General features: G+C 48.5%; 1 protein-coding gene across 1 annotated transcript; it reads left to right on the forward strand.

The window, feature by feature from the left end:
* Positions 1 to 17868: 17868 nt before the first annotated feature.
* Positions 17869 to 20576, forward strand: henmt1 (HEN methyltransferase 1; the record flags this gene model as incomplete). The annotated part of the gene is made up of 7 exons (XM_083672355.1): positions 17869 to 17968; positions 18243 to 18355; positions 18457 to 18591; positions 18866 to 19048; positions 19339 to 19522; positions 19911 to 20053; positions 20141 to 20576. The coding sequence occupies exons 1-7, from the start codon at positions 17882 to 17884 to the stop codon at positions 20574 to 20576; spliced, it is 1281 nt and encodes a 426-aa protein (XP_083528481.1). The 5' UTR covers positions 17869 to 17881.
* Positions 20577 to 22879: the final 2303 nt, after the last annotated feature.

Here is a 22879-nt window from a genome sequence, read left to right on the forward strand (position 1 = left end):
GAATGAGGAACGGAATCCAACACACGTGTTGGACACCGTTCCTTATTCCGTTCCATGCAATATACAATGAGCCCCGTCCTCCCTCCACCGGCGTCCCCTGGGAGGCCTACGTGTGCTTTTCCCCAGTCTTAACAACATCCCCATCCTGCCTGTTCCCAGAGCCCTGTGTGCCTCAACAACTGAGTGTCCAGTACAGCCTCACCATTGGTCAGCTGATCTGGGACCGGAGTCAGGGCGCCGTCTCCTACAGCGCCGAGGCTCTGACCGAGCAAGGCCTGGCGGCGGCCTGCAGCACCAACGACACCTACTGCGCCCTCTACAACATGGCCTGTGGCCAGGTCTACAACACCACAGTCACCGCACACAACCAGGTCTGCCGCGGCGTGGCTACGTCTGAGTCAGTCAGCCTGGAGACGGGTGAGTCCCAGCTAGCATAACACACCTACAGTAGTATAACCACGCTAGCATAACACAGCTAGCATAACACACCTACAGTAGTATAACCACGCTAGCATAACACAGCTACAGTACCATAACACAGCTAGCATAACACAGCTAGCATAACACAGCTACTGTAGCATAACACACCTACAGTAGTATAACCACGCTAGCATAACACAGCTACAGTACCATAACACAGCTAGCATAACACAGCTACAGTACCATAACACAGCTAGCATAACACAGCTACTGTAGCATGACACACCTACAGTACCATAATACACCTACTGTAGCATAACACACCTATAGTAGCATAACACAGCTAACATAACACACCTATAGTAGTATAACACAGCTAACATAACACACCTATAGTAGCATAACACAGCTACTGTAGCATAACACACCTATAGTAGCATAACACAGCTAACATAACACACCTATAGTAGTATAACACAGCTAACATAACACACCTATAGTAGCATAACACAGCTAGCATAACACACTTACTGTAGCATAACACAGCTACAGTAGCATAACACACCTATAGTAGCATAACACAGCTAGCATAACACAGCTACAGTAGCATAACACAGCAAGCATAACACATAAAGCTGGCTGCCTACTTCAAGCAGCTAAACCATCTTCACTGTTCACCACGTTGTGTGTGTCTCTCAGAGCCCTGCCCACCCAATAACGTGGAGACGGACGTGGACTGCGACAGCAGCAGGGGCACCATGTCATGGGAGATAAGTGTTGGCGCCGTGGGCTACATGGCGTATTTGGACGGCCGCGACGGCCATTCCCTTTCCTGCAACACCACAGGCACTCACTGTAGCATGGAGGGACTGCACTGTGGGGTGGTTTACTACGCCCGCGTCAAGGCACTGGGACGCAGCCTCAACAGCTCTGACTCTACCACCGTCCTGCTGGTCTCAGGTCGGTATCTATCTGTCTGTCTGTCTGTCTGTCTGTCTGTGTATCTATCCATCCAACCCTCCATCCATCCATCCATCCATGTCTGTCTGTCCGTCTATTTACCTGTCTGTCTATCTATCACTGTGTACGCAGATAATCATTCCTTTATCAGTGAGAGCAGTGGCAGATTGGATTTAGCAGCTTCTGTTATACATTAACACATGTGTGAGTCGGTAGCCCACTTGTACAGCATGACTGTGGAAGAACTAAAAGTGACCACAGAATGTATGACTTAGAACAACTAGTTGGGACTGAAGAATCTTCTTTCTATTTTTTTTTAAATATATTTTTTAGGGCATTTCTGCTTTACGGAGATAGAGACAGTAGAGATTGACAGGAAGGATGGGTGAGAGAGGGAGGAGGGATGACATGCAGGATATGTCGATGGTCGGAATCGAACCAGGGACCTTGTGATGATGTGGTATGCGCCACTGAGCGCCCTGGGACCGAAGAATCTGTTTAATACAGATTGAGAGAAAGAGAAGGAGCGCTGAGTGAATATTGACTAAATCCATCCCTTGGTCCTGTCCCCAGCCCCCTGTGCTGTCACTAACATGGAGGCGGAGGTAGTCTGTGACAACGACACAGCCCTGGTCACATGGGGCTGGAGCGACGGCGCCCAGTCGTATGTCTTGACCGCCACGGGGAGCGACGGTCACCTGGCGTCCTGCGAGACAGAGGAGAACTACTGCAACGTGACCGAGCTGGCCTGCGGTCAGACCTACAACCTCAGCATGACCGCCATCAACCAAAACTGTCCGGTGGAGATGGCCACCGGGGTCAGCTTCAGCACACGTGAGTTCCAAGTCAGCCTAACTCTGTCCTGTCTGTACGAGGGCTAACACAGCACAACCAAGTCAGCCTAAAGAGCCGTGTTCACAGGACGCATTCTTCAATGTGCCCACGGCTTTTCCCCAGTGCGATTTGAAGGCTACTGTTGTCAGGTACCCAAGCAAGCGGTGCGCCTCGCTTGTTTTTTAATAAAGAAGCGACACAGCCCCCTATCTCTGTGGAAACGGCCCCTACCATATCTCTACGATGCCTTATTACAACCAACCACGAGTGGACCCTCAATGAAACTTGACTGACCATGACTGAGCCACTCAACTCTCTCCTCACCCCTCCACTCTGACCTCTGCCCTTTAGGACCCTGCGTCCCTCTGCGGGTGGGAGTGGACCTGCAGTGCGGCAGCAGCACAGCCACCCTGTCCTGGGAGGAGAGTTGGGGGGTGCAGCACTACACGGCCTGCGCCACCCCCAGCATGGGGGGGTCCATGGAGTACTGCAACTCCACCGGCTCCACCTGCCAGTTCTCCGGGCTGGACTGTGGCGAGACGTACAGCTTCAGTATGACCGCGCACGGCATCCAATGTGACAGCCCACACAGCACCACTGTCCACATCAACACAGGTATACACTTTCACCTCAATCTTACAGAATATTCTCTTCTCTACTTCATAATATTCTCTATAATGTTGTCTTCTGTACTCTGCTCTGTCTCTCTCTGTTTCTCTTTCTCACTGTCTTTGTTTCTCTCTCTGTCTCTCCGTTTCTCTCTCTCACTCTCTCGCTGTCGCTCACTCTGTCTTTCTTTCTCTCTGTCTCTCCGTCTCTCTCTTTCTCACTCTGTCTCTCAAGTCTCACTCTTTTCATAAAGTATACTGTACCCTTAACATTTATCCTTAATTCAATATACAAAGAGAGGGTTACGGTTAATATTGTACAATTGACAATATTGTCAATTGTCAAACTAATTTGTTCAGCATGATTCTTCATGTCCAACAGACCAGTGTCTCTCTTGAAAAAAAGAGTTTATCTTAATGAGACTAACCTGGATAAATAAACATTCAATAAAAAACTAAATGTCATAACCAATCACACCAACACCCTGATGAAGGTCTGTTGACCGAAGCGTCGGTATCTTTCTACGTGAAAGTAAAGTAGAAAGTCAGTGTGGTCGATTTTTTTCCTTTTATAACCACTCACCTTCACTTCCCCAGAGCCCTGCCAGCCAGCCCTCATGACCGTGGAGGGGTCATGTGCCAATGAGACAGTGACCCTGGGTTGGTCCGAGGCCAGGGGGGCGTCGGTCTACGTGGTGACGGCCATGGGAGAACTGGGCTTCATGACAGCGCTCCGGACCAATGACACAAGCTTGGAGACAGAGCTACCCTGTGGACAAGCCTTCAGCTTCACTGTCCAGGGCCAGGACGAGCGCTGTGACAGCCCCTCCAGTGACGCAGCAGAGTTCAGGACAGGTGTGTGTGTGTGTGTGTGTGTGTGTGTTCATGTTTTACAATGTGTGTAAAAAAAATCTTAAAAGTCTGTCCTTGATTCCTCGCCTCTTTCTCCAAACTCATTAGAGGAGAAGGGCTGGGGTTCCTCCCCTCTGCGGTTCCTCCCCTCACGCCTTCTCCTCCAATGAGTTTTGAGAAGGAGGTGAGGAGAGAGGATGCAAGGAATCAAGGAAATAGTTTAGTGGTTTGAGCTGTGTGTCTGTGTGTGTGCCCCATATATGTATCTACTACATGTGTTGCTGTGTATAACAATGCAGTTAGCCATTAACGTGTGTGTGTGTGTGTGTGTGTGTGTGTGTGTGTGTGTTCTCCCCAGCCCCCTGTACCCCTCACTATGTACAGAGCTATACCCAGTGTGAGGACAGCCTGGGCTCAGTGAGCTGGGCGGAGAGCGACGGGGCGGAGTCCTACACCACCATCGCCGTGGAAACAGACGGCCACACCCACATGTGTCCGACCAATAGCACCAGCTGCACCTGGGACGACCTGCACTGTGGTGGCCTGTATACCATCCATGTGATCGCCGACGACTACAAGTGCAGCAGCTCCCCTAGCAACAGCACCACCATACGCACAGGTACAGTACACACACCTTCCTAGTCCAACACAGCTTCCTTGTGTAAAGCACTACAGTATATAAATTCTACGTATTATTATTATTATTATTATTATTATTATTATTATTATTATTATAGCCATCCTCAGATACTTACACCATTATCTTAGTCCATTATCTCAGGTTTTCAATCTTACTTACGCCATCTTAGCTGACCTCTGCCCCCTATCTATCTATCTGTCTACCCCCTCTATCCCCCTATACCCATCCTCTAGCACTCTCTATGTTCACTTCATCCACATGAAAGACAACGTATAAGCCATGTGTGAGACTGCAGAACCAAGATGTTTTGATTTTTTTTGATTGATTTGGTTCTTTGTGTCATTTTCAGCGCCGTGCATTCCCCAGAATCTGGAGTCGTCTCTGAACTGTTCCACGAATGTGGGTTTCCTGAGCTGGGACCCCAGCAAGGCCGCCGAGTTCTACATGGTGGCCGCAGAGGCCGGCAGCGGCCACCGGGTGGCGCTCAGCACCAACGACACCGAGGCCTTCATCTCTGAGTTCATGTGCGGCCAGGAGTACTTCCTCACTGTCACGGCCGTGAACTCGTTCTGTAGGAGTGCATCTAGCCTGCCTGCACATATAAAGACAGGTACACACCACACCTGTCTGTCTGTCTGTCTGTCGGTTGATCTGCCTGCCTGCCTGTCTGTCTGTCTGTCTGTCTGTCTGTCTTTCTATACATTCCTCACTCACAAACACTGTGCTCTCACAGACAGGGGTATCACTCTTATTGATACACTCCAATTGATCGGATAGACAGATGGGTCCACTGACAGACTGATCGATACACGTTTTTTTTAATTCTCTATTCTCTGGTCTTACTCCTTCACCCTCCTCCCCCCTACTCCCCTACTTTAGAGCCCTGCCCCCCCACCTCTGTCTCCAGCACCATGGACTGCCTCTCCAACATCGCCATAGTAACGTGGGCGGCCTCTGAAGGAGCGGAGTACTACACGGCGACCGCGGAGCACGAGGACGGCGAATCGGAGAGCTGCATGTCGTCGAGCACGCAGTGCGGCATGAGCCGCCTGCGCTGTGGCCAGAACTACACCGTCAGCGTCATGGCGTCCAACCGGCAGTGCAACTCCAAGCCCAGCGAGGCGGACCACCTGACCACAGGTGAGACTACTTGACCTATTGACCCCAGAGAGAAAAGGACCACACTGGTACGCCAGAGACACGAGAGAAAGGGGGCAGGCCGCTGACCAAGAACAGAAACACACAGACACATATGTCATATACTAGTAGGGACTGCAGGGACTACACGTGTGTTTGATACCGTTCCTCATTCCATTCCGTGCATCACAATGAGCCTGTCCTCCTATTTTCTTTCCCACAGACTTTTCCTAGGAGGCCCCCTGAATCAGCTTCCAGGGCTACCAAAACTAACATCTATCTGTGGTGTCATGTTAATGTTGACGTATGACGCAGTGACGTCACGGGTCAGAGTTGAGTACGGCAGCTAGAAGGCAGACACCTAGCCATGTTCTGAACCGACGCCAGTGTCCTGTATAACCACCTTCATTACTTCATATGAAACAAAATGTTTCATATAACAAACGGATAGAAGTTGTCTGTGTCATCATATAAGCAACTCACACGACATGATCTTGTTCTTCAGAGCCTCAATTTGGGAGTTTCTCCTCACACCGAGCCCCTCTCTGTCCCTCTCCACAGTGCCCTGTGTCCCTGACGATGTGGTGGTGGCGATGGACTGCTCTGACAACATAGCCGAGCTGTCCTGGAACCGCAGCCAGGGGGCGTTCTCTTACAGAGCAGTGGCTCAGAGCACACGAGGCAACATCTCGACCTGCGAGAGCGCCGACCCGCAGTGCACCCTGGCCAACCTCACCTGTGGAGCGCCGTACATCGTTCAGGTGGTGGCGGTGGACGAGAGGTGCTCCAGCCTGCCCAGCCACGTAGAACGGTTCCAGACAGGTAACACTACACTGTACACTACACCAGCCAGACAGGTAACATACACACCTGGTACTACTGCACACTACACCACCCAGACAGGTAATACACACACCTGGTACTACTGCACTACACTGTACACTACACCACCCAGACAGGTAATACACACACACCTGGTACTACTGCACTACACTGCACACTACACCACCCAGACAGGTAACACACACACCTGGTACTACTGCACACTACACCACCCAGACAGGTAACACACACACCTGGTACTACTGCACTACACTGTACACTACACCACCCAAACAGGTAATACACACACACCTGGTACTACTGCACACTACACTACCCAGACAGGTAACACACACACACCTGGTACTACTGCACTACACTGTACACTACACCACCCAGACAGGTAACACACACACCTGGTACTACTGCACTACACTGCACACTACACCACCCAGACAGGTAACACACACACCTGGTACTACTGCACACTACACCACCCAGACAGGTAATACACACACCTGGTACTACTGCACTACACTGCACACTACACCACCCAGACAGGTAACACACACACCTGGTACTACAGCACTACACTGTACACTACACCACCCAGACAGGTAACACACACACCTGGTACTACTGCACACTACACCACCCAGACAGGTAACACACACACCTGGTACTACTGCACTACACTGTACACTACACCACCCAGACAGGTAACACACACACCTGGTACTACTGCACTACACTGTACACTACACCACCCAGACAGGTAACACACACACCTGGTACTACTGCACTACACTGTACACTACACCAGCCAGACAGGTAACATACACACCTGGTACTACTGCACACTACACCACCCAGACAGGTAATACACACACCTGGTACTACTGCACTACACTGTACACAACACCACCCAGACAGGTAACATACACACCTAGTACTACTGTACACAACACCACCCAGACAGGTAACACACACACCTGGTAACCAGTGTTTACTAGATCACAGTTTACGAGATCAAGTGTTCACCCTAGATCCATGTTGACCTGTCCTCACCCTCACCCTCTCTCTCTCTCCCTCGCTCTCTCTCTCTCTCTCTGCCCCGCAGTCCCCTGTACCCCAGAGATAGGGGGGGTCCACCTGGACTGCTACACAGACTCAGCCCTGCTGGAGTGGCCCTACGCTGACGGAGCCGTGACCTACACAGCCACGGCCCGTTCAGGGGAGGGAAACGAGTCCGTGTGCCACACCAACCACACCAACTGTGAGCTAATGGAGCTGGCGTGTGGACAGACCTACACCATCACCATGGTGGCTTCAGACGGCCAGTGTGACAGCTCTCAGAGCGCCAGCGTGGAAGTGGCATCAGGTTGGTCGGCGCACGATACAAACGTAGCGGAGGTGGTTCGGGAATCCCGCTCTTGGGATGAGGTAGCCCTGCTTGAGACAGGGTGTGTTGCTCTCTGAGCTTGAGGATGTTCTCTTGGCCCTCATGGTAGAGGCTTGGGTCTTCCACCCGGGTTTGAACTTCTCTAGTCACAAAGGCATCAGAATAGGTTGATGTTAGAGACATAGGACAATTATCATGGCTAAGATATGATGCGTTGAATATTTCTTCTGCGTTCCACATATCATGATACTGTATTTCTCTGAAAGGAACATTCTACAGTCTGACAGTCTGACTCACTTGAGCTCATCATAGATACGTTACCATACAGTTAGCATACAATGGCTAAGGATTTAATTTAACCTCTCCTCTCCCTCTCTCTCCCTCCCCCCCCCCTCTCCTGCAACCTCTCATCCCCCACCCTCCCCCCCCCCTCTCTCCTGCAACCACTCATCCTCCACCCTCTCTCTCTCTCTCCCCCCCTCTCCTGGAACCCATCATCCCCCACCCTCCCTTTCTCCCCCCCCCCCTCTCCGGCAACCGCGCATCCTCCACCCTCTCTCTCTCTCCCACTCTATCCTGCAACCTCTCCTCTCCTCTCCCTCTCCCCCTCCCCTTCTCCCTCTCCCTCTCCCTCCCCCTCCCCAGTCCCCTGTGCCCCTGAGGCTGTTGTGACCCAGCTGAACTGTTCTGATAACTCTGCCCATGTGGAGTGGGAGGGCGCCTCCGGGGCAGACTATTACAGCGTGCAGGCTATTGGCATGGAGGGTCATGTGACCGGCTGTAACACGGACGGCCACGAGTGTCACGTGTCCGACCTCATGTGCGGCTACACCTACAACATCAGCGTGGTCGCCGTCAGCGACCAGTGCAACATGTCCGAGAGCGTCATCACACAGCTGCACACAGGTGAGCCCCACCCCGCCACGTTGTCATTGTTTGTTCATTAAAACGTTCTTAATTGACTTACCTATATAAATGTAGATGTAAACAACGTGCTTCAGCGTGGCTCTCATTTCTACCTCCACCCTGGTGTGTGTAAATAATAACCCCCCCCCTCCCCTTCCCCTCCCTTCTCTCTCAGTACCTTGCGTACCTGACCAGGTGGAGGCGTCCGTCGACTGTGAGTCAGGCGATGTGTCCGTCTCCTGGGAGCCGAGTCACGGCGCCGACTCCTACGCGGCTGTCGCCCAGGGCAACGGTGGCTACGCGTCGTCGTGCAACACCAGCGGTACGGTGTGCCAGTTCACTGACCTGCTGTGTGGCCTCTCCTACAGCATCACCGTCAGCGCCTCCGATGGTGTGTGTTCCAGCGCAGAGAGCAGCGGCGTGCAGATGGACACAGGTAGGGGGCGTTACTTACTACACCCGACACACACAGGCTACTTTAACTGGAGGGGAGAGACTAAAGGGACCTTCCTGACCAGAATCCCATTGACAGACCGACTAGGTCAAAACCTAAAACTGAACCTAACCTGGAGCAGTCCCACTGTCATATTTTTCAATGTTGTTGGATAGAGACAAGTAAGGAGGAGAAGGCAGGTTTGGATTCGACCACCCCAGGCCACCTTAACCAAACCCCTAACCTTAACCAATTTGTAGGAAATTTGTAACCAATTAGGAATCAATTTGCTGGTCAGTCGTGTCTCCTTAGTTCTTTCCCCAACCGGACCCAGTATTGCCAGCACCGTCCATGCCCCTCTAACTGTGTCTGTGTGTGTGTGTGTGTGTGTGTGTGTGTGCGTCTGTGCGTGTGTGTCTCTCTCTCTCTGCAGTGCCCTGTGAACCCCAGAATGTCAGCGCCCAGATGGAGTGCAGCAGTGACACGGGGCTGGTGTCATGGGAACAGGGAGAGGGCGTATCCTTCTACCTGGTGCGTGCGGTCGGACCCGACGGCCACAAGACCCAGTGTAACAGCACCGGCACCAGCTGCCGGCTACCCAACATGCACTGCGGCCAGCGCTACAACCTCACGGTCACGGCGCAGGACGGGAGGTGTGACAACAGCAACGCGTACCTCACCCTGCAGTCTGGTAGGAGCCTCCTCTCTGTCACCTCACAACAACTCCAAAACTCCCTGAGCCATCAGGTGTCCCCAACAGAGCACATTACAATACATAAGCAGCCATTTCAATGTTCTTATGTTCTCTGTCTCTCTCTATCTCTCTCCCCCTTTATCTCTCTCATCCCTCTGTCTTTCTACTCCCTCTGTTCCTCTCTCTCTCCTCCCTCAATCTCTCTCACTCTCTGTCCTCCCTGTTTCTATCTCTCTCTCCTTCCTCTGTCTCTCTCTATTCTCTCTCCTCCATCTGTGCCTCTCTCTCCTCCCTCTCTCTGTCTTTCATCCCTCTGTCTCTCTCTCAGTCCCCTGCGACCCTACCAACGTCCAGGCGTCGCTGCAGTGCCAGTCTAACTCAGCGGCGGTGACATGGGAGCGTGCCAGCGGGGCGGGGTCCTACCAGGCAGTTGGCACCATGGCCAACGGGAACCACACGGTGCACTGCAACAACAGCCTCACCCACTGTGACCTGGGCGGACTGCACTGCGGGCAGACCTACAACGTGTCTGTGTTTACCCACGATGACACCTGCATCAGCGTGGAGAGTGACAGGGCTTACGTCAGGACAGGTGAGGGGGAGAGGGGAGAGGGGAGAGGGGAGAGGGGAGGATTACCCCAACATAAGACACACACAGCAGGTGTGTCTTGGAGGTCTTGTTAAGGTGGCCAGTAGGATCTCAGGGGGGAGTCAGGCCAGGCTTTTAGACATTTCTAACAGGCAGGTCCTTAGGAGGGCTAATGCTATATTAGTCTGCCAGGTCCATCCACTGCAGAGGGAGTTTGAGCTTTTGCCCTCAGGCCGTTGTTTCAGGGCACCTGTTAGGAGGACTAAAAGATTTCATGTTTTCTTCATCCCAAGTGCTATTGATATGCTTAATGGAAAATAGCACTTTGGCTGTATTCCTTGTACTACCCCTGCACATTTTTGCACACTTGCAGTTTTTGTACTTGGTATGAATTTCCATTTCTCTGACCTATCTCTGCCATTTATTATGCTGATGTTGTCGTGATGTTGTCCTTTTTGTATTCTGTCTTTGTGAACCCTGACTGCAAAACTAATTTCTCCTAGGGGATAATAAAGAAACCTTGAACCTTGATATAGCTTCCTGGTTAAACTTCCTGATTCACCCAATATAGATTTTTTTTTATTGGACTAACAACCAGTTGCCTGGCAAAATGCTCCATCGGTATAATGAGGAATTATTAGGGGTTGGCCAATACAAAATGGACGCCTCCACTCTTCCATAAAGAACACTCAGTGTAGCGTAATGACTAACCGTGGTCTCTCTCTCTCTCTCTCTCTCTCTCTCTCTTTCTCTCTGTCTCTCTCTCTCTGCTGTCTCTCAGCCCCCTGCCCACCGGAGAACGTCACAGTAGACATGCAGTGTGGGGCCGGGTCCATGATGGTCACATGGTCAGCCAACCCTGACGCCGACTCCTTCCACGTGGAGGCGATGACCAGCGGGCCGTCGGACCCGTCATGTGACTCCACAGGAACGGGATGCTCCATGGAGAACCTGCTGTGCGGACACGCCTACGTCGTGACCGTGGTGTCCATCAGAGACGGTTGTAGGAGCGAGTACAGCTCCGCTGTGCACGTGGCTTCAGGTAGGGATATATATATATAGAACATCTACAGCCAGGGGGAGGCTGGCGGAGGTAGAAATCGGAGGACGGGGCTCATTGTAATGCACGGAACGGAATGAGGAATGGTTTTCAAACACACGTGTTTGATACCATTCCTCGTTCCGTTCCGTTCATTACAACGAGGCCCTGTCCTTGGATTATTTCATACACGTTGGGTTTCTCTGTCACATCAAAAACATTACAGATAGGATTTTTAGAATCGTTTTCACTTCTGTGTGTATATCTATAACACAGAGCTGTAAGTCACATCTTTCATCCTTCATCTATAATATTAAGATATCGATCAATGATTCCTCATTTCTTCACGGTTCTTTCTCCTTCCCCAGCCCCGTGTGTGCCCCAGGCCTTTGACGGTCAACTGGACTGTGTGACTAACTCAGCGTGGATGCAGTGGGAGCTCGCGGGCGGGGCCGACAGCTACACAGTGTTGGCTACCAATGCCGGAGGTCACAACGCCACCTGCATGTCCTCCTCTACTTCCTGCAACGTGCCGGACCTGGCCTGCGGCAGCGTCTATACCCTCAGTGTGACGGCTGCCAACGCACACTGCCAGAGCGTGCCCAGCAACACCACCGAGATAGAGACAGGTGCCCCCCTCAACCCCCTCACCACCCCACCCTACTGTCCTCTGACTTGATGTACCGGTTAGATCGGAATAAGTGGGATCCTTGGGACGACCCTACCCTTAACCCTAACCCCAGTCTTAACCGAAACCCTTTTCTTAACCATGACCCTTACTTAACTGTTTCTTAACCAAAATCCTTACCTTAACTGCTTTAAATCTCAACTTCAGTGGGGTGACGTCCCAAGCATCCCAGTTAGCATTTACCCTCCCTGTCTCTCACTGTTCTCTGATTGGGTCCTCGCTGTGACTATCACTGTGTCCTAGCTCTGACATCATCCACGCTCATGTGACTGACACGTGACTGTTCTGTCACCCAGGTGCCTGTGCCCTGACAACCATCACCGCGGTGACAGAGTGCCATAGCAGCACCATCCTAGTTGGCTGGGAGATGATGGGGGACTCTCCGCTCTTCCTGGCCACCGCAGAGGCCCACGACCGCAGCGTCGTTTCCTGTAACAGCTCGTCCACTTCCTGCGAGCTCAGGGGCGTGCGCTGTGGCATGCGATACAGCGCCATCGTCGCCGCCTCGTCTGACAAGTGCAGCAGTCTGAGGAGCCCACCATACCACATCAACACAGGTAACCCTCTAACCCACACTGCAGAAGTCCAACTGAGCTGAGCCAAGCTGAGCTATACCGTGCTGGCTTGGTTACTCATCTCCCAACAATTGCTGAAACAGCGCTGGAAAGGACAACATCGTTAAAAAATATCCGAGCCAGCACAGTATGGTTTGGGTTGGCCCGGTCGTGCGATGAGTACCGATTTATAACATGTTCTTCCTGTTACCGCCCTCTTGACCTTTTGACCTCTGTCCTCTCCTAGCCCCCTGTACCCCTGAGAATGTGACGGTGGAGGAGTTGTGCGGAGCAGAAGGGGCCGTGGTGTCCTGGGATCACTCCATGACGGCCCAGTTCTACCTGGTCACTGCCACCGGCCGCTACGGGGACCTCCACACCTGCGAGACCTCCATCAACAACTGCACCCTGGACGGCCTGCGCTGTGGTCAGACCTACGCCTTCAGCGTGACCGCCAGCGCTGACAACTGCACCAGCCCGGCCAGCCCCAACGTCACCTTGAGCACAGGTACAGAACATCTAGATATACAGCTCTGGAAAAAATTAAGAGACCACACCAAATTTTTCTTAAATCAGCATACATGTATGGCAGCCATTCCATTCCAGTGTCTGTTGAATTCAAATACAGGCACACCTCATTCTACTTAATGAGGTATTGATTAGGTGATCACCTGAACCAAATCTTATTTAATGAGGAAAAGTATAAAAACCACTGCTGTGGTCATCACTATCCTCTTGCAATAGGACCAGCTGGATGGCAAAAACAGTGCTAGTAGTACCTCAAAAGTAATTGGAATAAAAAAATAACTATTGACCATGCCAAAAGAGTTGAAAAGAAAAGTTTTAGAAGTGAGTGAGGAAAAGAAGGGTTCAATTCTGGCTTTACTGGCAGAGGGATACAGTGAGTGTCAGGTTGCTTCCATCCTTAAAATTTCAAAGACAGTGGTTCATAAGAACAAGGTCAAGCAGCAGACATTGCTGTTCAGGGGGCTGAAAATGTTCATTTTACTCAAACATATACCTAATAGTAAAACCAGAGAAACTGATAATTTTGCAGTGGTGTCTTAATTTTTTCCAGAGCTGTATATACGGTTTCAATATTCACAACGGTATTTTTTTTAAATAGATTGCCTCATCCATTTGAGTACAACAACAATACACACAGGAGGATTAAAAACACAGTCAAGTTTACTCCTCAACTTATTTTCCATTGCGGTTCTCGATTTCCGTTGTGGTCCTCCGACTGTACATGTAAATGTTTCCTTCGCTGCACGTTCCCTATGTGTAACATTGTGTCTTCCTCTCCCCACCATCTGTCCCCCCCCCCTCCTCCCAGTGCCCTGTGCCCCCTCTGGCCTGTCCGTTGACTACCAGTGTGAGAGTAACTCTGCCATGCTGTCGTGGGAGGGCAGTGAAGGCTCTCTGGAGTACCGAGGCTGTGCCCAGGCCGAGGACGGGGACATGCTGTACTGTGACAGCATGGACACGTTCTGCACCATCGAGGGTCTGCTGTGTGGTGCCATGTACAACTACTCAGTTCAGGCCACTGACGGAGTCTGCAACAGCTCCGTCAGCATACCCCTGCTTGAGGGAGCAGGTAACCCCTCCATCCTCTAGCGAGCTAAGAGTACAGTAGTTGGTGAATTGTATCAAAGCATAAGATAGGGCAATTTATGAAAACTCGTTTTTAACAACACAGCTAATTTATGTTGCTAACAGACAGTAGAAAGCTTATCTTGGTCCTCTGTGGCTCAGTTGGTAGAGCATGGCGCTTAGGTTGTGGGTTTGATTCCTGCTGGGACCATATATACTGAAATGTATGCACTCACTGCAATGTAAGTCGCTTTGGATTAAAGCGTCAGCTAAATGGCATATATCTTATCTCGCTGCCAGGTGCAATCGTAGCCTGTCATATTGGCTTATTTAGTGATGTATGCCATGGCTTGATGTATGTAATGTAATTGAATGTTATCCCTGCCCATCTAGCCCCCTGTGCCCCTGTCATGGTGAGGCACCGCTTGATGCGCATTGGCCAGACCCAGACGGCTCTCGTGTCCTGGAGCATCGTCGACTGCCCTGACGTAGTCGAGTACCTGGTTACGATGACCGGCCGCATCCTGGATGACCCAATGGCCCTTATGGAGGTCTCCTCCTATTGGACAGAAACCACATTCTTTGATATGGTACTGCCCTGTGGCACCTCCTACAATCTGACCGTCCGCGCCAGGAACTCTGTGGGTGAAAGTCAACCCTCCACTGCTATTACTGGGATCACAGGTAACTGGAAATGGAAGCTAGGGAGACTCTATGGGAGAAATTGAATATGGAATTGCCATGGCAATGCTACAGTATTAAATACTTTAAGTATGATACAATGCAGAAAATCCATTCTTACTGTTACCCCCTCCAAAATGTCCTTTGACCTAGGAATGATTGGGGAATGATGGGAAGCGAAAACTTCCATGATGCAGCTCAAGGAGTTTAATCCTGTCTCCAGAACTTAAAATAATAAATAAATAAATAAATCTGCCCTGGGTCCAGGGAGGAACTTCTATATGGGGCTGTGGGGAACTGATGTCTGTTTCAAGAACTGACATCACCAAACTCTCACCATGTCCATTCCAGCCCCCTGCTCACCTCTGGACGTCAGCTACATGGGCAACCACAGCTCTGCCGTGGTCGCCTGGGAGGCGTCCGTGCTCGCCACAGAGTACACCGTCTACAACTTGAGCGACGGAGAACGCACGCCCGTGTGCAGCACCACGGAACTCTCCTGCCAGCTGACTGACGTAGAGCCAGGTGACGTTGAGGTTACCGCCAGCAACGCAGGGGGAGAAAGTCTCCCCACCGACGACAACAATGGTGAGATTGGAAGAGGGGGAGGAAGAGGGGAAAGGAGGGATAATACAGCATAGCAGACTGTAGATATTGATGGTATAGAAAGGCACGTCACATTTCAACTGCATTACCTGTTATGAACAAAGTGGGTCTATTCATACGAACAAGGTCAACTTCAAGCTAACAATAAAAAACTTCTGTCTATAATCATCTTAACAGGCCCAGTATCAAATCGAAGCAGAAGAAGTTTGCGGGAGACTGAAATGTTTGCCGAGTTACATCCGCAGGGTAAGCACACATTATAGGTTATTGCCCCATAACATAATTATTCTTCATGGGTTTTTACACAAAACAGTGGTTCCCAATATCACTAACATTCCTTTACCCTCTTCCAGGGAAGCTGTCAGTTCCAAAGGGGCTTGTTGTGACAGTAACAGGCACTTCCCTGTATGTGAAGTGGGCACGAGTGACAGGCGCCCGCGACTACACCCTCATCGTCAAGGAGGACAAACCCTCTCGGCCCCACAGAATAGTCCTGATGGTTGATGACTTGTCCTCCACGGTGAACGACCTCAATCCCTCCACCAAATACTGCATCATCCTGAAAGCAAACAAGGACCTCTGGACCCAGAGCTCCTTCTCCAAACCCATGTGTGTCACCACTGGTGTCCCCATGTGATTGGCTTCCACCTCCACCTAAACGGACATTGCGGTTGCCAGGGAAACCAATGTAGGGGTAAAAAGAATCAGTGGCTTCTTCCTGTCGCAGTGAAAACAGCCAAGCTTCAGGGAGGGAAAGAGAGAGAGAGAGAAGAGGCTCTCCAATTAAGGCTAAGGGACAGTGAATGGTTGCTGTTTCAATTCTAAAGCTTAAATGAAATGATACACAATCACAACAATATCTTTATCACATAGATTATCCTACTAAAGCTATGGTTTTCAAAAAGGAAAGAACAAAATGTTATTAGGTTATTTTATTATACTGTACATCGAAGATATGTTTGATCAAATCTGATATCTTTTGATTGAAATGCATACACATCTGAGTCACTGTTAGAACTAGGTTTCATTTTTCTTTTTTTTGTGGTCGGTAACATAGCAGCATGTCTTTATAATGTGTAGTTCTTTGAAAAGGTATTGCTCAAATTGTTTTCTATTTATCGTAAATGGTAATATTTTTGAAATGGGCGAACAAATACGACTTTTCTGTAACCACTACATGCATCTTTGTCTTCTGTTGATTGTTTTAATCAAATTATGTACACATAAGTATAGGTAGATCTAGAACAAATAAATTGGTAATTTATCAAGCAATATTTTTGTAACTATACAGTATATTTTCTATCTGATGTACTATATATATGTCTTGTCTCATTCTGTGAACACTTTACAATAGCTCTTTTTTATCAAGGCCAGTAATGAAGGAATAAAAGTATGTGAATATTTAAATAGTTATTTCTCTGTAAAGAGTTGGTTGAGAAAAAGTTAAGTAAACACCTGGGTTATCTTTCTTTCAACAGCTTATCACTGCGTGGGTTATCGGTTTTCTTTATACAGAATTAACTGACATCAGTGAAACTAGGGATCTGGATGTGGGAAGCAGTTTGTACTCAAATACAGGATATTTCTACAAACACTTTCAATCTCTTGAGGATGTGCACCAGTGGAGGCTAGTGGAGGTAGAAATCAGAGGACAGGCTCATTGTACACTTTATACTATTCCTGATTCCATTCCATGCACTACAATGAGCCCGTCCTCCGAATTTCTACCTCCACCAGCCTCCCCTGATGTGCACTATGCTCAACACACAATACAGTTGCTGAATAATGGTTCCAACCAATGATCCTGGATACCCCACTTCCCCTCTTCTACGGTTGTCATGTTCTCGTGATGAGGTAACCCTGCCAGAGACATGTAAACTCAAGTGTTGCCCTTGGACCTTGAGGATGTCCTCTTGGCCCCATGGTAGATGCTTGTGTCTTCCACATGAGAAACCCGGAATCTAACCCCTCCCGCCACAATAGCCTCACTGAAGGCTATGGAAGCCCAGCCTACAGATGCTTCTGTACTAGGGACAATCAAGTCTACAGTTGAAATGTCAGGAGAGAAGACACTCACTACTACTGTACAGCTGCACTACATCACAGGTTAAAATGAATGTCAGGTTGAGCAGGTTACTTGAAATATGAAGAGCACATTGAATATAATCTTGCCCAAAAAGTGAACAATATTATTGAGCCAAACATTTCTGGTAGACTAGACTGAATAACGTTTCTGGTCGAGGCTCGTTCTACACTTCAGCAGACACTTTTAAAGTTTCTCACGACTCAGGCCAAGACCCAAAATGGCGCAAATGAGGTGACATTTTGGCTCAAATTGTGTGCATGCAACAACCATTTGGGGGACTAGAGAAAATAATGATACCGTTTCTTGATTTAAGAAAATCACAGACCGCCGCTTAGCCATGACGAACCCAATCTTTAATCCTCCACTGTACATCCAGAGATATCAATTTGTCATCGACTTTGTCAAGAAGAATAAACCCAAAAAGGTATGCAGACAAACAGTGTATGCATTTATTAAGAGCCGAATTAAGGTCATTTCTATGTACCGGTTTAGCTAGCTAGGAGCTACAACGTCTCAGGTTGGCAGACACTCCGTCTACCTTTCTTTCTAATTAGCTAGGTAAATGGAAGTTGTAACTGTAGCTTGTATTAATTGCATTCCAATACACTAGTTGCTGCTTCTTACAGATAGACATACTACACAGTTCTTACCTCTGTACTCGCATTTGAGCTAAATGTCTCTGCGCATCTTTTCCCCAGGTGGTAGACCTGGGATGCAATGACTGCACTCTACTGAAGAAGCTGAAGTTTCACCGTGAAATTGAACTTTTAGCTGGGGTGGACATTGACTGCGCAGTTATGAGGGACAAAATGTGGGTTTGAAAATGTTTTGTATTATTTATATATTTTAGGTTGGCTGCTAACATGCACACGCTTTCTGATAGTGTTGGTGACTTGTTCAGTATCATGACAGGTATGCATTGGCACCGATGCCAACTGACTACCTGCAGCCAGGTGAGGACCCCCTGACCATTGAGGTGTACCAGGGGTCAGTTACGGAGAGGGATCCCCGCACCAAAGGCTTTGATCTGGTGACAAGTATTGAGCTGTAAGTGACTTGTCTATAAGCAGTGATTAAATACATTAACAAGGGGAACCCTGGGGCAAATGAAATGCTTAAATTAAAGTATTTTGCTGTAAGATAAACAACAAGTTCACTCCAGTGAGTCCCCCCACCCCTCACCCCTATCCACAACTGTCTATAAGTGATTGAATTGACACAGCCTGCTGCAATGTGACCACATCACACGTCCTAATATCAACATTAGTTGAATGAGTTGAGCTAACCAGACACATCAATGCCCCTCTCTCTCTCCTGGAAGTATTGAGCACCTCCAGCTTGACGATGTGGCCAGGTTCTCTGAGGTGGTGTTCGGCTACATGGCCCCAGCTGCAGCCATCATTAGCACCCCAAACGCTGACTTCAACCCACTGTTACCTGGGCTGACGGGGTTCAGGCACTACGACCACAAGTTTGAGTGGACTAGAACTGAGTTTCAGACCTGGTACAATATGTTTACATTAACTATGCAGTGTTAGAGACATTATTTCATTAAAAAAATTATGTTTCTCCCTAATTTCCACTTATTGAGCACTTGATACAGTAAGTTTATATTACTATGTAGTGTTAAGGGAAACAGATGTATGCTTCTGTACACCCTTTGATTAAATAATATCTCTAACTGTTGGATATTATTTCATCATTCGATTGACATCTTTATCCCTTATTTGTATTTAAAATAAAGTGTGCACTATATGTTTCTCTTTTATTGAAACTCCTAATTCTCCTCCTCAGGGCTCTGCAGGTGTGTAGAGAGTTTGGCTACGTGGTGGAGTTCACAGGTGTGGGAGAGGCACCAGGACATCAGGAGGAGAGTGTGGGCTTCTGCTCTCAGATTGGGGTGTTTTACAGAGACAGAACAGCAGACGAGGCCTGTCTGGAAAGTGATGGCACAGAAGACGCCTTTCCCTACAGATTGGTATGAATAGGCAGAGCAGTGGTCCTCAATCTTGGTCCTGGAGAGCTGCAGTACTTCAGGCTTTTGTCCAAGCTCAGCACTGATTCAGCTAAACAGTCTTGGTGATCAGTTGATTAGTTCATTAATCTGGTGTAATAGGACTAGGCTGGGACGAATACCTGGACCACTGCGGCTCTCCAGGACCAGGATTGAGTATCACTGATCAATAGGCATAGCTGTTGACTTTTAGCCTCAATCAGACTTCTGTTCTGGTCTGGTCTGGTCTTATCAGCCTATTCAATTAGTTCCTGTGTCCCATTCTTTTTCATACATTTCAGAAATCAAGATTAGTGAGTAAAAACTTCTCTCCGTTCCCATTTTTGTTGTCTTTCCCTCCCCTACACACCAGCTGTACGATGTGGTGTACCCTAGCATGCGTGACAACAACATCCGACAGAGTACCGTGGTGAACGAGGTCCTGTACTGGGCGGAGCATCTGAGGAGAGAGTGGCTGGAGGAGACAGCTGGAGAGGGGGAAGAAAGGAGAGGATGGCAGGAGGAGACAGCTGGAGAGGAAGAAGAAGCCTCCACATACAGACAAACAGGAGAAGAGGAGGAAGAGGGTTTTACAAGAGAAAGGATGGAGAGGGAGGAAGGTCAGATAGAGGGGGAGGAGGAAAGAACACCAGTGGAGGAGGATGGTAGAGGGGTTGAGAAGGAGGAGGCGGTTGAAGTGAATGGGGAGGAGGAAGCGGGAGACAGGAGGATAGACGGAGGACAGGAGGAGCTCTACAGACAAGGAGGATCCGTGTGTGTTCCCCTGGCCAGGTTGTGGTCCTGCTGCCCCAAGGTGCAGGCTCTGAGTGGGATGCTCCAGCACCTCAGAGACGCCCTCCTGGAGGACCCCAGGGTCAGGCTCACCACAGACAGCACCGCTGTGATGCTGGTAGACGGGGAGGAGGGAGAGGATGATGAAGATTTAGATTGGGACTATGAGAATAAACCAGCACGCTCAGACACAGGTCCGTTCTTGGTCGGTACCATGGAGAGCGAGGACTGGGACGCAGAACTTTGATTACTTTTGACCTGTTTAATAAAAGAACGTAGTGGGTTCTCTGATCTGGTGTTGCGCATTTATATTGATTTTATTTTATTTCTATATGTAATCTAGCACTGGAACTGCTTTAGTAAAGTGGGGTAAGACATCAGATAAGAGATAAAATATTCCCAATAAAATCTTTTCAAGTGTGAATATGATCATTGTAAGTTTCAATACTCTGGCATTGACAGAACACACACACACTTGACCTTTTGAAATTAACTTTATTCAACAGTGCATGGTACACATTTAAAGCATACTGTACACGTAAGGAAGCAAACGCTGGTCAAAAAGACATCTGCTTCTGAGAACACTGGACACTGTCAGACAGTCAAGAACAACGCCACGTCACGTGAGGATACAGGTTACAGGTCCTTATACACAGCTTCACAGAAGAGAAAAAGCAACCATGTTTGTTACAACATGTTAGGTACCAAGATGGCAACGTGAACTTACCTGTCTAGCACAGGTACACAACACGTGATCTTATCACAGAAAATCAGTCAACCGTTTGACATATTCAGAAGGGGTTTTGGAATGACAACATTTGGCGGCAAATGATAATATACTATACACCAAGATCCTTGGTGAAGGATTCAATGCTCTGTGATGACCATGTTCTAGTTCTCTGATGAGTCTATATACTGTACATAAGCTCTTTAAATTCTGATTAAGCAGGAGGTCTTGAAGGTAAGTGATGGCACAACATCAATGAATTACACACAACAGTTATTAAAAAATATCTAGCTTAACAAACAGTAGATTAGAGATTGAACTGATGCGATAATGACATGGAATAGTTGATTTTTAAAGGGATAGTTTACGCAAATTACAAAAAGGAAGAGTCAGGGCATTGTAACTAACAGCTAATTGTTAGCATGTTACAGTGTCCCAGATAAACAGAACCAAAGTGTTGATTGAAGTCTGTCCTTGTCCATAGACTCATGTCAGGGTAGGGAAACAAATGTGATTTTGTAATTTGAGTGAACTATCCCTTTAAGATGCGTCTGCATCTATTAAACTTGCTGAAAAGATACAAAAAAAAACATGCAAACATACCCACAGACAGACACATACTGTATGCAGACCAAAACACTTGATTATTTCACAGTTATAATACCATACATTGATGACACTTGTGCAGAAATCAGCATTAAGGTACAGTATAACTACGAGGTCTTTAGATAACCTCTCATATGGCTTGAGACAAGAGATACTGAGATGATGCAATAAACGCATGTGGTAATATTCTGTATATTCTGAATACTCTTATTTCCATTTAGTGAGTGATTAACAAGATTCATCTTTACAACATCATATCGTGTATTTTTTTTTTCCCCAACGTCGTAACGTTGACAACCGTACACTTCATTTATTCATATGCAGATTATATGACTGACAGGGCGGGCCCAATCCTTTGCAGTTCTCTACTGCTGTTATAGAATAGATTACACACAACAAAGTGGAGAGTCAGCGGCCCCCCTCTAATGTTACAAGTTGCAATTTATCAAAAAAGGCATATCATAATACGATCTGATATGCTGCAGAGAGAACCTATGGACCACACAGTCTAGTTTCTTTGGAGTTCTTTTACTACAGTTGACAAAAAAAATAAACTATTTTAAATGGCAGTGGATGTCTTAACAACCTGTCCTTCACATCTTTGATATGAAGCTACCTACCTGTGTCAGGTTGGCATAAAATCTTCAATGTTTCATATTTTGATATTATATTATTCTGCTTAACTGGACAGTTAACCACCCATGGTTCTCTGCAGAACAAAAGAAGAGAGAACCTGAACACTTTGACTTCAACCTGAGTCTGCTCTGAGATGCGGCAAACAAAAGCCTGACCTTGCTCAGAGCTTCTCTATCATGTCTCCAGTTCCTTCCTTCTTTGCAGACTGAGAAACAAAGGGCGGATTGGGTCGGTTCTGATAAGGGTTTGGATTTCTTCCTGTAATGAGATCAGGACCCAGAGACAGGGAGAGCAGCAGAGCAGGGTCACCTTCACTCCTCTCCAGCCCTGCCTCTGCACACGGCTGTCCACTACCGGCAGACTGTTAGCATAACAACTAAATAGTGGCTAAGCTATACCACTTACTGTACCAGCGTCACACGCACACGCACAGACATACACACACACACACACGCACACACGCACAGACATACACACACACACACACACGCCCAAGTCTGATACTGCGTCTATGTGGCAGTGCATCTGATGGAACCACAACACATAGACAGGGTTTGAGAGACCAAAGACAACATCTTTTA

The sequence above is a fragment of the Argentina silus genome (genome assembly GCF_951799395.1).
Source record: "Argentina silus genome assembly, chromosome: 6".
NCBI lineage: Eukaryota > Metazoa > Chordata > Actinopteri > Argentiniformes > Argentinidae > Argentina > Argentina silus.